General features: G+C 41.0%; 1 protein-coding gene across 1 annotated transcript in view; it reads left to right on the top strand.

The window, feature by feature from the left end:
* plcb3 (phospholipase C, beta 3 (phosphatidylinositol-specific)) overlaps positions 1 to 16,375 on the top strand; it is a 52,279-nt gene that overhangs the window by 10,620 nt on the left and 25,284 nt on the right. The window contains exon 2 of the mRNA XM_067580980.1: positions 3,751 to 3,837. Coding sequence (XP_067437081.1) covers positions 3,751 to 3,837 — 87 coding nt within the window. The remainder of the gene's footprint in view (positions 1 to 3,750; positions 3,838 to 16,375) is intronic.

Below are 16,375 nucleotides of genomic sequence, written 5' to 3'. Positions count from 1 at the left end.
TTTTGACCATTTTCTGACATTTTGTAGATCAAACAACTAATTGATTAATCGAGGAATGAAATCAGTAATGAAAATAATCATCAGTTGCAGCCATAGTTAACAGAGGCTTTATGTTTTCCTGTTTGAATCTCCAGTTGTGCTCACTCTGCAGAGCAGACCTGTGATACTTAGGTTTGTTTAGGTTGTATGAGTGTGTGTGTGTGTTGGCACCATATACTTGGGTCGTCTTAACAAGAAAGAACTGTTTGCTGTAAAATAGCAGTGCTTTCCATAATGTATTTATCCAACATTGTAAAGATCAGATTATAATGTTTCTTAGCAAGCAAACAGCTGTCAAAATGTAATGTGAGGTTGTTCACAGCAAGCTATCATCAAATTGATTGAGGTTAAAGTTGTCAGACGAGTATGCATGATGTGGACCACTTTTTTGTGTGGGTTGATTACAGGATAGCGTACCTGGAATTTTAAACAATAGGCTTATTTGCCTCCATCACCCAGGCCAGGCGTTTTGATTTGCAAATATTATATATATGCAATAGAAGGGACAGTTGTCTCTGCCAGTGAGGTTGGAGTTTGGTTGTGTTTTTAGTACATACAGTAAGAAATATCCTGTTTTTTTGCAGTGGAAACGCCCTCCCAAACTGAACGTCTGCAGTTTGTATTGTATTCACGTTCTATTGTCTCCGAAAATCCAACCTCGCTGACAGAAGATAAACAGACATTAACCATTATGTCTTCAGATTGACAAGCTCAGGCTGCACTGCAATTTTAAGAAACGTTCAGCTGTGACATTTGCGGCATCAAATCACCCGCTGAAAAAGAGCATCTGACATCAGGTCACAGCCTTAAGATGGTAATCACTCCGTGAAATTGGAGTTGTACAGTTTTCCAGTGGTACCAAGAGTAAACAAAGGTCACAAGTTCAGTAATTTATAGTGCAGAGTTGGCTGCACACTTGAAGTTAAAGTCAAAGTTAAGCTGTCATTCTTTCACTGGGTTTTTACATGAAAGCAGAGCAACAAACCCTGCTCACTTCACCGCTGGCTAGTGCTTAATAGTATCAAACTAGTCTCATAAACACCTAAGTCGAAGCTAAGGATGTCCATTTAAAAAAAGACTAAATTTACTGTTGCTTACCAAGGTCTCATGATGTGGTTGGACACAAGACTTTGATTTCATGCACTTTTCTTCTTCTCCTGACCTTGTTTGTGTTTTTTTTTTTTCTTTTTCAACCATCACCCTTTCTTCTAACCCCACTCCTATCCATCTTTCTCAAACCCTCTTTCTTTTCCACTGTCTGTCCTTCTCCTAATCCAAACACCTAATTTCTCCTACTAACCCTTTCTTTGTTAGCCGACCTTGGAGCCTAAACTTAAGGTATGTTCTATTAAAAATGCAATGACACTTACCAGGGAATGGGGCAAAAGTAAAAACTAAGAAGACCACTTTTGTCTAGTCTGTCTTTGTTTAGATGAGAAGCATCATTAGTTTAGAATAAAGACTTAATATACAGGAAACTGCTAGCCTGGTTCAGTCCGAAGGTAACAAAATCCATTTATGGCAAGCATGAGTATTATGAGTGCACATGAGTAAGATAGTCCTTTATGGAGTCCTGTACATTAATAATGTAACACTGGCTAATATGTTTGTCTTTGCTTCACTGTTCCAGTTCATTGAGGTCACTGTGAAATGTGTTAGCATCCATTATTTTATGCTGGGATTGTGTTTGTTATGCTGAATTTGAAGCCTTCACTCTTGAATTATTGTTCATATGTTCAACATTTGACTGCTTAGTCCATGCATATTTACTGTATGCGCTAAACAAGAACCTTTTGACCATTTATGTATCAGCTGTGTTAAAATTTGCTCCACCCCACATTAGAAAATACCTTCTGTATGTGGTCACCGGTTAGTTGTTTGTGTGCCGTGTTTCTGTAAACCTACTTCCTCTGATAGTATGTGAGTGGGAAAGTTTTCTGTTGGTTGCCAGGCAGATCTTTCTCTCTTTTCCCATCTGACGGTGATGATGATGCTGATATTGATGACATATGTACATGAGTCATCGGTCACTATAATAATAAACACTCTGGATCATCCTCGTTGTTTCCCAGGATGTCTGTTTGTCTGTTGGACCATGAGTATGACCGCTTACCGCTGTAATTACAGTAGTTATGTGTGTGTTTGCCATCATGGTATCTTGCATATGACCCCATAATGATGATGCTAATGACATGTTGGTGCTGGCTCCTGTGCCATCATTATAGCTGCACATGAACAAGATCTTCATGCTGGCCAAACCATGTGGTTTGCAGCATCAAAACAACCGTTGCATGACACGTGTGCACAAACACATTATCCTTGTCTGTCTGTCTACAGTCTCAAAATGGCAAGACACTGTAAAACATGTCATTAACAGCTTATTTCATATCACACGGACCTTCTATATCGCCATGAGACTTCTGTGAAGAGTGAAACTTCTGCAACACTTGTTTACACCAGAAGTTCTTTCTTTAAGGGCAGCTTGGAAACTGAATATGTCTGTTGGGATGCACCTGCTGCTGAACGTGACACAGAGACCAAATTAAATTTATTGGTGGCAAAGGTGACCAAGTAGAAACGAGCCCACAACTCATTTAGATCATAATCTGTAGTTTTCAGAGGCAGTATGGTAGAGCTTCAGTGCTTAAAGGAAAATTCCAGCAATTCAAGCAGGGTCTTGTTTTATTATTATTAAACTAGGGACGTTGATTTTTCAAAAAATTAGATTGAACAAATTGGAAGACACATGTAATGGATCTGAATTAATGTTAAAGCAACCCATGTAGCCTAATCTTAAACTGCAATGTCGAATAGCTGTTCTGTTCATCAGCGTTGAATCTGTTCCAGTGACAACTACAACTAATGTAAGAGGAAGGCAGCTGCATTTTACAGTCTGCAAACACTTTTTTGCACAACTTCTCCATTTGTGGTGTCAAATCCTAAATACTTTCTCACATTACTTCTCAGATGATCTGGTGTCATGATTATCTTTTGAGCACGCCTCCCTTGTTTACATCATTTTGCATTAGCGAAGACAACAATAGCCTAATTTAAACAGGTTTTATAACCGGCCAGACGGACTGACTGCTTTTAGGAACACCTTCCACTGGAGCACACTACATGGCCTGTTGTGTTTATACAACTTCAATAGATTATTACTAACTGAATGTCTATTTAAATGAATTTGACTGAAAATCAACAGCCCTACATTGTTCTTACCATTGTAGTCAGACTGGTCAAGGAACATGAGCGTGAGGTTTTAAGCCGAACTTGAATGAACCCAAACCGTGTTGTAAACATCCATCACAGAAGAATTATTACTGAATTTCAGATGTGCTCATTTTCACTTTTACCTCCAAATAAAGTGGTTTAAATAATCTTACTGAAACCTGCCTGATCGTCTGACATCTGTCGTCTGTTTCTTGTTTCATCCTCTCCCATTTCTGCAATTATTGTGATTATAACTTAGAGAAATGATGGCCATAACTGCAGAAAGAAACCCCTTTTTTTTTTGCATAAACTGGAATTTTCCTTTAAGCGCTCAGTGGCCTCAGCAGCTACTGGTTATAGAATTTATGCTCACTTTATCTCTCTTCGTGCAACTGTGCGTGTGTGTGGTGTGTGTGATAGATAGATAGATAGATAGATTGATAGATAAATATTGTTTAGTGTGTCCGTTTTCCTAATGGCTGTATTTCTGTTGTTATCTAGGAGCCTAACAGCGGGCCCCCAACCCTGGTAACGCTGAAAGTTGACCCAGATGGATTCTTCCTCTACTGGACTGGAGGGTCCAACCTGGTGAGACACACACACACACACACACAGGTTAATCTCAAAGTAGGCCAATTTGTCACCCATCTCACAAATAACACACAAACACAGACATGATCAAACACAAATGAGCCACTCTAAAGCAGACCACAATAGATTTTAATGTAACATAAGTGCCAACATGGATATTACTCTTGCTATTTGTTACTTTAAGTCTACCACATAGCCACGCCCCCTCTACTTCCATCTCTCTTTCTCAACCGTTGTCTCCTCCTCTTCTCTTCTTCTATCTCTTTGTCTCTTGTTGTGGTTTTAATCCAGTCCATTAGTTCAGCCAAAATGGGTTTGTCCTGCTCGTCTTTGCCTCCTGTTCCTTCTTGATGTCTCTGTGGTTTTCATCCTTTTAGTCCACCAACTCATTCACTATCATTTATACATCTGTCGCTCCAAACAACCATCCTCTCTTCTCCCTTTCTTTGGTGGCTGTGCGTAATCCATTAGTTCGGTAGTATTGGATTTTACATTTTAGGCATTTAGCTGACATGATTAGCTAGAAGCAATAAGCAGTGAGTCAGCAGGATGTGGCAGTTTTTAGAATTTATTTGGTTTGTGGTCCTGCAGTGCGGATGTATTAAAGGTGTTTCATATTAACATTCATTTTAATATCAAATTATCATTATATTAATCAGGAAGTTGTAAAAATTTCCATAAACAAATCCCATATACAAAGCAGCCTCTCTTCTCTTTTTTTTTCATCCTCCCATCTCCTCTCTACCGTTTTTATCTATAGTTATCTTCCTTTTATCCTTCCATTTGTCTGTCCATCTACTTTATTTATATATATCTGTGTGATCATTTTGTGAGGCCTCTCGGATCAAATGGCATTTCAGGGCAGGTCAATTAACTCCCCACCTCCCCCACCTCAATCTCTCTCTCTCTCTGTATGTTTTTCTCCTTCGCTCTCTCTCTCACACACCATCTCTCGCTTTATTTCTGGCTGTCCATTTATCCAAATGGCATGTATGGAATGACCCGCTGATAGCCAATATTATCACTGCGTCGTGTCTCCATGTTTTGGAGTGTGTGTGTGTGTGCGCGAGCGGTGTTGTCTGTCTAAGTGGGCCAGAGTACATATCATTCTGTCTGTCCGCACGTGTGTCAGCATGTGTTCATGCATTCACATAACAGACAGAGGCTTTAAATACTCACTTTAATTCCTGTGTCTTGCCTGTGCATGCGTGTGTGTGTGTGTGTGTGTGTGTGTGAGGTATTGAGATAATAGGCCATTTGTCGCCTGAGGTACAACTGTGACACTGTTTAGCAAAGAGTCAGAGCGTCAGTCATTAAATCTTTTCATCATGACGACGAAGCCTCTCTACACACCGGCTGCACATGGTTTTAGAAAGACACGCAACTTGAAACAAGAGGTTGCTTAATTGGTAACATCACTCAAGTTTGCCGTAGAGTCACAAAAGGAAAGAGAACAGGAAACGGATAGAGAGAGAGAGAGAGAGAGAGAGAGAGAGAGAGAGAAAGAGGGACCGAACTGCAGAGGCACATCAGCCCCTTGTGAACCCCTTGTGAGCGTGATTACAGAAATCTAAGTGACACATCTCTTAAAGTGACTGTGATATGTTTGCTTACTGGGATGCGGCCATGCAAATCATTGATTTTCATACTGCCGTGTCAGATTATATCTTGAAACTACAAAGACGACTTCCGTCTGCTTCCCTGGAAATGATAGAAAAAAACACAGCGTCAGTGCCACCTCATTTGCCTTGTGCGCCGCAATGTTTGTTTCTTCTTTCATTACTTACTTACTTACTGCTTTTCATCTTTGTTAATGTTGGCGTGACTGAGCTGGACTACGGCCACTATTATACTTCAGGAGCCAAAACGCAGCTCACAGTCGGCCTTGACCGCAGAAAATGGAATGACTCAAAACATCCAGACAACTAAGGCCAATTACAGACAAGTGTGGGTATTATTTAGACATACGCTGTAGACAGAGTCAGAGATTGGCATGAACTGATAATGGGAGTTTATTTTTGTTGATGTCCATAAAGTTGCATATCAGCACTTTCAAGTTTTTTTGTTAATAAAGCATGTCAGTGACTACCGTGGTGTTTTTGAACTGTACTTCCCAGAGGAAACTTGTCATTCAAAGCGTCTGACCAGTGCTGTGATGTTCATTTCTTCAATTTTTCTGTGTATCAAGTTTCGACAATGACGCAGGTTTACATTACAGTAGAAGTGGAAAAACCTGCCTTTTGGCTTCACCTCAAACTTCGCTCTGATCTCCTGAAGCTTCTCTACAGCGTTCCGATGAGAGAATAAGCACACCTGAATGTCTAGATATGCAGCAAAGTCTGTGATTCCAGCTTTCCCAAAGTGCAGCTTTAATTCAGCTTTATGGCTCCCCGGGAGATTTCGAACCAGAGCTGAAAAGAAAGAGGACACGGCAACACAGATATCCAGCTATTATTAATGAGAACAGTTAATACGTTTTTACACAGATGACAAGGGTATTCTGGATGGAACCCATTTCTCTGAATAGCGGTACCCAAAATATTTGATCTCCAGTGTAGTTTTTATTTTCGCCGCTCTGCTCTGCTTATTACTTAAGATGTCAAACGAGGTTTCGGCTTCCTCTGACGTCTGTCGCTCGTTAATTTGAGGATTCTTTTCCATTCAATTGAGATCAAGACCTATACGTGTATGCTTTGGGAAATTCAGGGTGCCGACGATCAGTGAGTAGGACTGAAAGTTATTTTTAGTATCTCTGCAAAGACATGCAAGGACAACAACAAGTCTGCAACTCAGACGTGTCACAAGAACTTTTGTGATGCTCGACCTGGGAGATAAAGAGGAAGGTGAAAAGGACGCAGCACTGACACAGCATTTTATTTAAGATGAGGCAATCTCTCAATCTCTGTGGTTGTGATACATACACTCTCTTTTCTCCAGCATCTGAATAAAGTTAAAGAGGAAACTAAGAAAATCATCGGTAATCCTAGATTGTAGAGGCTCAGACAGGTGATTTGAGCCGCACGTTTCCCATATCTCAACGACGTGTGCGACACCTGAGCGGCAAGCGAGCCGATTGGTTGATCCAGCTCCTGTCAAAAGGCAGGTTCGTAATGGAAAAACTCGTAAATGTTATACTTGATATCCGTTTAAGCAGGTTTCAGCCTTTTTTCCTTGTTCCATCCAGCATCCTTCCACTCTGAAATCTGGTTTATCTCATTCCCCTCCTACATCCTTTTGTATATCCATCTGATTATCTGTCCTTTCACCTTTTCCTCAGTTATTCATCTTTGCTTATCCCTATATCCCATCATCCGTCCATTTTCTTTCTCTTCACCAACCTCCATCTGTTTCGTGTCACCTTCCTGTTAGGCCTAACTTTTTAAGTATCTCTACCGGTATATTTTCATTTGTCTCTTTCCCAACACCTTTTCTTTCAGACATTATTCACTCTTCCTCTCTTGAGAACAATATTCTTCCTGCTCTGACAGTCAGCTGGTATGTCTTTTTTTTTTTCTCTCCATCCCTCCAGAATAATCTTCAACATCTCCTTCTCTCTCCCTCCTGTCTCCATCCTTTCCTCCCATTTTTCTCAGTTATCTTCCTCTCTACATCTTTATGTAATGTTACAAGGTTTCGCATACAACACTGATGTGTGTATGCGTGCGTGCATGTGTGTGTGTGTTTTGTGAGGAGAGCCCAGAATTTCCCATAAAGCTTGAGTCAGTGGCGATAACAACCAACTGTCGCTGACAGACACACACACACATGCACACAGTGGCTTGGCAGTGAAAGGAGGGAGACACGCCCCACATGCACCAATCGGCACTGTTTTTCTTTCCTTTTCACTCACTCACTGTCCTTCTTTCTTTCTTCCTTTCCTTTCCCCGACTCTTTAAATCTGTCCAATATTTGCACCTTGAGATAAAAAACACATTTTTGCAGTTACACTCGTGTGATTTATTACAGTATTATCGCCTGGGTGTTCTGCTTGTGTAAATCGAGCAGTGTACACAAGGGATGAATTTAGCAAAAATATTTAAAAGTAATGACAGCAGGACTCACTAACATAACCTCCAGGCTGAGTGTTGGTGTAACATGGTTGATACAGTCTGATTTAGCACCTTGGAGAGATTTACTCCCACATTGCTAATTTATGCTGTTAGAAGGCAGGTTTGTTCCAAGCTGTAGCTTTAATTAAACAGTGCATATTTCACCAGTTACCAAACTTTAAAACTGTTTATGTCCAGCAGCCGCCCAGAACTGACATGATTTAGACCATAGAAACCCTTTTGGTAGAGATGTTTCCTACAGGAAACTGTTTATCACATTAACATACAGTTCTCTTGTTGTGTTCATTTACGAAAATCTAAGCAATAAAAACCTGCTGGGAACTGCTGTAACCCCCTCAATGACCTCTATGGACCGATGGTATCCAGTTAGGAAAACTAATACTACAACCTCAGTACTTTTTGTTGGGTTGAGGCCTGCTGAGGCGAAATGCAAAGTGGATGCCAGTGGCTGAGGGTTACACAAGACCCACACGCACATCCCAGATCCACACATCTGTTACAACATACAGTGTGCTTGCACCCTCCAGCTAAACCCGCTGTGTGTGTCTTTTTTTTTTCTGTCCCTCTGGCCAAACTCTCCTCTCCAACTCCTCCTTATATTTAAATGAGGTTTTAGGTATCTAGCAGATGAGCAGATTGTTGGAAGTAAAGTAAAAGCAAGGCTGATTCAGATAGAGGAGGCTTTGAGAGGGCTGAGATGGGTCTTAAACTACAGCTGGAAATCAATCACATTGATCAACAAAGTTTATTAAAGGATTACTCCTATAGGTTTGGGAGATTCACCTTCCAAGAGTCCTCAAAACATCTATAGAAACTCCACTTTTTTGCCATTTAAAAAAAACCACCTTTCAGGTTAACAGTGGTTGTGAATCTGATAGATAACAGAAACAGATGGCTGACAAATTAAAGGAGAAAACAACTGAAAGGTTTTGGTTCACCACAAGCCTCCAGAATCACTTCAGTGTGTCTTGGCAGATAAAGATATTAAACTAAGTGTCTGGAGCTCTACTGGAGGGATGAATACCAATTCTTCCAAATGATTTGGTGAGCACTGTCGTACATGTGGGTCCCAATCTCCCATGGGCGTTCAGTTTGATTGAGATATGATTATTCACATCATTTCCATACTCCTCAAAACCGTTCAGTGACTCCCTGTGCTCTGTGGATGGGAGCTTCTTTTCCTATCACTGCCTTTAGCCAAAACTGATCAATATCAATCACCAGTTATACATATCAGGGAGCATGAGAGGATGTTAACTGTTAAATGTTGTACCATGCAGCACCTTTTATGGAAACGTCTGCATTTGTAATGTTTCTCCACTCATTTATTCAGGATTTTCACTTAACACAGGATAGTCTATTAGCCTGTTTTGAGCCACATGTGGCCATACCTGCCGAGAGGAAAAGCTCATTACTGCTCTCTGCTTCAACCGTCATGTGTCAAGAGCAACTCCCAGAAAGAAAGACTCATTTAAAATATGTATTAAAGTTCAAAACTAGAAAGTTCAGATTCATACAATGCCCTTTTTTAAAAAAGATCTTCCCAAGCTACCTTGTGCAAGATAAATGTCAAAGTAATTCAAGTTTAAATACTCATACTGGTCCTATGTTGCAGATTATGATGCTATTTTCTTTGCTCTGGATCGGTGGTTTCCCATTTATTCTTGTCAATAAAACTTTCATCTAACGCTGTCTTCATTGGACAGTAAATATCTGTGTTACAGCGAAGAGAGACAGGACATAAAAGCGTGATGTGTTTTAAAGAACAAGACACAGTGTAAAGCCTGGTCTCCAGCCAAACAGTGTTAACCGGGCCAGATATTATTCATGGCACCTTGTTTCCCTGTTCAGAAACATTTCTGCAAAAAATTTTCCACACCGCTTCTGCCAGCACACATGATTTGTCAGCTAAAATGTAGTTTCCAATAAACGAACAGGAACTATTTTGATGTAGCGCTGTTTAGCCGATCCGGGCGGAGCGCGGCCTCACCTGCCACAGCAGGATGATCTGAAATGCACCTGGCTCTGCAGCTAATCCTCCCCGCCGCTTTGTTTTACTTTTGGCTATCCTCTCTTTTGCACTTTAGCCGTTTGGCTGTTATCCTGTTTCTACATTGCTAATCCACCTTCAATTTGTCTTTTCTCTCCACCCTTTCCTTCCCCAAGTCTCACTCTGTGTCAAGGGCAGCTGGTAGCCGTCAGACACATGAGGCAAAAGTAGTTCCTCTAATATAAACTGAAGGATGACATTTCCTCCTTCTCTGCTCTCCATCTTTTTTTGCCCTTTGTCTTCCACATTGCTATCTTAATTTTCTCTCCATCTCTGTTTTTTTTCCTTCCGTCTCACTTCTTCGCTCTCCTTCCTCTGCTCTCATCTTCTTCTTCTTCATCTCATCAAAGCATTTTCTCACATAGTCCCCTCTCCTCAGAGTTATTGCTCCTTAATTTCTTGCAACAACACTTCTAATCTCCCTCACTCTCTCTCTTGGCGTGGGAAAGTGGGCAGGAAGTTGCTCAGACGGGGAGATGAGGGGTTCTGGGGAATTTGTTGCCCCTCTTCCTTCTCCCCCCCTCCGTCCTCCTCCTCCTGCTCCTCCTCCTCCTCCACATTTCCCCTTTTCTCTGAATTCCCCTCTCTGTCCTTCTGTCCTTGCTCACCTCCCTCCCTCCCTCCCTCCCTCCAAGGTGTACAGGTCATGTCAATAGCACCTGAGCTTTCAGACATTTGCCCCCAGGGAAGCAACTGAGTCCCTGCAGAACACCAATTTAACCTCTAACGGATGGATATTGATTTCATATACTTTAACCAGATTGAGGGGCGGGACACACAAACCACAAACAAACACTGCTTTCGTGTATCAGTTGTTACCTGTTCTGGGATTTTAACAAACACCTGAGGGAGCTGCTCCAGTGTCACAGATCCTGTGTGTCACTGGAGTTGCTGGAGGTGTGGAAGTGACTTGAACCGTATTAAGTCAATACGAGAAGAAGTGGGTGTCATTTGTTTGTGTGTGTGTGTGTGGGTTGGGGTTTGCAACTAGGATTATTGTTTGATTTTCATTATTGATTAACATGTGTAATTTATTTTTTTGATTAACTGTGTCAAGAAACAGAAATCGACTCGCTCATACACTTGTTTGCTGAGAGTTGGATGAGATTGTAGGAGAATGATAATACTTTCATATGGAAACGAGGAAATGGCTACCTTGACTCCTGACTCCAGGAAATCAGTGCAATCAGCCAAGAAGTAGTTCCAGTAGTTTATGCTAAGCTAGGCTAAGATTCTTTTGGCTCTAGCTCATCAGTCACCGCGCAGACATAAGAGTGGTATTAATCTTCTCATCTAATTCTGGGCAAGAAAGCAATTTGGTATCTTGCAAAATTTAATGTAGAAAATGTCAGCTGACGTCTTCAACTTGCTTATTTTGTACAACAAATCTAAAGATATTCAATTTACAATGATATACAACAGAAAAACAGCAAATTCACACTTTTGATAAGCTAGACATGTATATCTGTCTATCTGTTTGATAAAAACAATTCACTTGATATAACTTCATAGATTCATTTTCTCACATGTAACTAAATGTTTTGTCATTGCTTTGTAATTATCAATTCAAATGACTTCACCACCCTCCCTTGACACGCAAGAACCATACACAACTGAACTGGTAATACTGGAGTGTGTGTGTGTGTGTGTGTGTGTGTGTGTGTGTGTGTGTGTGTGTGTGTAAAAATGAGCTGAATTATTAAAGGCACAATTGTTGGCAGGTATAAGTATAGATCTAATAGAGATTACCTCTCTGGCTTAAGTCAAACATCCACAATAAATTAACATAACAGAAAAAGGGGTTTACATAACACACACACACACACACACACACACACACACACACACACACACACACATATATGCACTGTAGGTCATTTTTGTGCATGCAGCCAGTGAGTGGATTACAGGGGAAGTTGAGTGTGTCAGTCGATAATGTGACAGCTTCCTCTCTCTCTCTACTTTCTTTTGGTTTCTCTACTTCACTTGGTCACGTTTTATTTTCTGTTGACATTATCTGTTAGTGCACATGGCAGAGCGCTCTTCATTTTCTCTCTCGCTCTCTCACTCTCTTGCACACACAGACACAGACACACACACACACACTTACACTGCACCACTGTAAAAACACATACACAGCTTAGAAATTGAGTTCTTCACTGTATGAAGAACTGAGACACTACTTGGTATCAAATCCATTGTCCTACGCAGATGCTTCCTCCAAAATGTGTGTGTTTCTATATGTGGGTGTGTGTGTGTACACTACATAGTGCTCTGTTGTTCTCTCTGCTTAGCTAATGAAACTGCCCTTTGTGTGTATCAGTGGCAGGCCTGAAAATCCATGCAACTTTAGCGGATAAGTCCAGTTTATTACAACTTGGGTCTTATTTTCGTAGTTTTGGCCATCATTTCAATCGCAATAGCAACATTGTAGTCATGTTAACTGCTGAAATCGAGGGAACACGACACAGTCTGACCGGGCATGAAACATGAGCAGTCAAACAATCACACAGATGTTAAACAAACCCCTTGCTTAGCCTGACTTATTAGAAGGAGAAAGTGAAGGCGGATGGTAAAATTATCACCCAAACTGTCCGCTGAAAACGTCCATCACTGTTTACAGACTGACTCTGTGGTTCAACATTCACCAGCAGTACTTGCTGCACTTGTGCGCACAGTTTCAAGTGAACTCACTTTCTGTTTTACCCCCAAATAAACCGGAGCTATTATTTCAAGGTATAGTTTGACATTCATATATATCTATAAATATAAAAAAGACATATGTTTATTGGCGTTGTTACTGAGAGTTATGAAAAACAATGAGACCACTATTCATGTCTGTAAAAGAGACCGTTAGCTTAGCTTAGCATGAAGACTGGAGGCGGCGGGGGGGCACAGCTAGCCTGGTTCTGTCCAAAGGTAAATAAATCTGCATACCAGCACTGCTAAAGCTCACTAATTACCAGGTTATATCTTGTTTATTTAATCCGCACAAATACTGAAGTGTAAGAACGACAATTGAGGAACCGTGAGGCTATTAGCAGGTGACGCTTCTAGTATTTATGCTAGCTCCAGCTTCATATTTAAGGCTCAGACATTCAGAGTTATCAATTTTCTCACGTCACTGTAGGCAAGAAAGCGAATAAACATACTCCCAAAATGTTGAACCATTCCTTTAAACAACTCCACTGCCTTCTTGTGTTACGTTTCATGTTTTGTCTTTCCGTGTGTGTTTCTGTGTGTGTGTGTGTTAGTGTGCTGCGGGCGGCTGCACATGTGGGTTTGTGTTGGAAGTTCACTCCCGCTGATCTATGTGTGTTTGTGTTTTGTGAAAGATTTATGATCGCTGCAACTATTTTTGTTATGTGTGAGTTTTCATGCGTGCTAGTGTGTTTGGTCCATTCCAGCCTTTATTTATAAGCGCTTCGAGACATTTGGTATGACTGCTTTATTTATGTGTGTGTGCGTTCTCTTGATGCTCCAATTTGTTTTTGCTTTTCCGTCTCATAAATGATGTTTTTCCTCCCTCCCTTTGCGTTCAGATGGACTTCATTTCTCTTTGATGTTTTATTGTTCTCAGTCTATCCATCATCTCTTCTTCTTCTTTAGAGATTCTAATATTTCTCCGATTACAGATCAGAGTTTTGGCTAAGTGGCTAAAATGTGAATGGTAATGTAGTCCCCCTCCTGTTTACTCTCTTCATTTTCTCCCTCTCCAGACCACAGAAATACAAAACACCTGAATGAGGGGCAGAGTGAGATCCTATTGATATACACAAGAGGAAATATTACGAGGTGACACAGAGATAGAGACAGTTATAGAGCTGTCTTATGCTTCACAGCGATATTAAGTGCCCCCTTCCCTCTCTTTCTCTAAACACCTTGTCAACTTTCCCATCGCAGCCATAAAACAGTTTGAAGTTCTCTTTATTTTACTTCTACACTGTTTCTGTTCTTTAATTTCATCTTCTGTCCACTCAGCTCCTCTCCTCTCTGCTGATTTCTCAGCACTGATTGGCCTGTTGGGTCACAGCCAGGCGGCAGAGGGTGGAGACGTATGCTGTCCTGGCACTGTGCTCGTTAGTGTGTATATGCATGTGTGTGTGTGTGTGTGTGTGTTCAGGAGGATCAGTTTCCTATATGCCGTCATCCTGTGCCATTTGATAGGAGCCGTGATTGGTCATTTGAGACATATTTAGCTGCGGTGATCTTTCAGACGCATACATAAGAGCGTCAGAGGAAAGGAGTGGCGCTCTCCTGATTGTTTTGTTGCCCTTTCATATTTCACCAATCTGGAGAAAATGAATGGAGGAGAGTTGCAGGGGCAAGAGGGAGGAGGGGAAGTGGGAGTCAATCAAAGAAATGAAGGAAGGAAAGGAGTGTATGTGAAAGTGTATGATGAACTAATCAAAGTGCACAAACATTCACTGTTCTGGTATTTAGTGCCTAAATATAGACTGACCTAATAAATGCCGTTGGATCAAGAAACACTTATGAACGCAGGAGTAACAAAACAAAATGAAAAGCTGCACTGTAAGAAGTTACTGATGAGAAGATCGATACCACTCATATCAGTCAGGGAAATGTAAGTCTGCAGCCAGCAGTTAGCTTAGCATGAAGGCTAGAAACAGGGTTCATCCTCTTTTGAGGTACCTCCTTCAGTGCAGAAATAACTGATTTGCACAAATGTTGAGGAGTCAAAGACAAACCAGATGATCAGAAACCTGGATAATGTCAGAATCATATGTACAGAGATCTTAATAACCAGGTCAATGATGTAAACATCACATCTCAAGTACAGCCAAAACCACGATGAGACTCAAAACTGAGGTACTAGTCTACATGTAAACATACTCTGTGATTAAGTACCTTTATATGTCAGGTAATTAATTAATTGAGTGGATTAGCCAAAAAACAAACACTCCCATCTTGTTATTACATGTGCTGCTACTCCACAAAATGTATAATATCACAGTATAAAAGTACATTTTATGATAGACAACATATAGTGCTGATGTGGTGTTTTAAGATTGAAGCTGTCTAGTTTGCAGTCAAACATAGCAGCGAGTGACACTAATTCCTGGAAATGTCTTTTTAAAGTTGACCTTGGAATCAGCAGTTGTGAAAACAGTCTTCCCACAAGGTCCATTTAGTTAGTAGCTGTTCTGGAGCATTTCGATCATATCACATGATCTTCTTCAGTAGCTTGACTTTGCCCAGTTGTCATGGGTGTTCAAATTTCCATTGTCATTCCATTTGTTCTGAGCACTTATAGACTTCTTGTCCATATTGACTTAAAAGCTGAGATTCACAGCTTATTCTTGATCTGGGAAAGAGCAGCTGAGAAAACAAACTCGCCATAAGGTCCATTTAGTATCTGAATCTTTACCCTGAATTGCATAAAGCTTAACTAAATAAATAGTGAACGTTTCATCAGATTATATAATATACCACTATTTGGCTGCAATAGTGCATCTGCGGTTGATTAAAGAAGATCTAAAACATTAACAGTGGCGGTTTCGGTATGTCTTCCTTGGAAGAAGGAGAACGACGAGTTTCTTTATGGCTCAATAGACCAGAATGCATTGCAGTAAGACATGCTTTGTTGCGAGTGAAGGGTGGTTTACATGGGCAGGTAGCTAAAGTACAGTTTTTAGAGCCAAGTGCAGCAAGTTCACGGCAATTACTAAAAGGGGTTGTGGGAGTGCATTCTGGGAAATGTAGGAAGTGACTAACTATGGCAGAAGCACCCACGGCAGGCTGAGGGAAAGTTCTTCAGTCCACCAAAAACAGTAAATTAAAGTAAATTATAGCAGTTTATCACAACATGACTCCTGGAAAACTCTCACCCAGAGTAATTTGGAGCAATAATGAGCCTGCAGCTGAGTCTGAAGTGATAAATGGAGTGAGCTGTGTTTGGGCCTAGCATTGAGAGATGAGTGGACCGGTACAGCTGCCATGACTAGCTAAATATTACACACTCAAACACACACATACACACACGCTAACTGAGCAGAAGGCCGGAATATGTTAGGAATGTGCTCTCGGAGATGACCGACCTTCACACGGACATATGCACCCTGTCGTGTGCTTAGATACACAACTATGGGCAAAAACACACACGTATCACTTCTCACACTTTTCTGATCACATGCTGATGCATTTGTACTCGTCCTGAGTGAAGATTCGCCCGTGAAAAATCGCTCACGCTTCCGTGTCACATGCATCTAATGTGCACCGACTTAAAAGCCTTTTCCACATGCACACACACACACACATACACACACACACCCTGTCTTGCTCAACAGGTCAGGATGTTTCACAAGTTGAAACCTGCATGTCGAGGATATGCCTGTGTGCATATTGCTGCATTTGTGTGTGTGTGTGTGTGTAGTCGCAGTTAGAAAATGTTAAC

Source organism: Thunnus thynnus, chromosome 22 (assembly GCF_963924715.1).
Source record: "Thunnus thynnus chromosome 22, fThuThy2.1, whole genome shotgun sequence".
Taxonomy (NCBI): Eukaryota; Metazoa; Chordata; class Actinopteri; order Scombriformes; family Scombridae; genus Thunnus; species Thunnus thynnus.
This window is presented reverse-complemented; position numbering and strand designations above follow the sequence as displayed.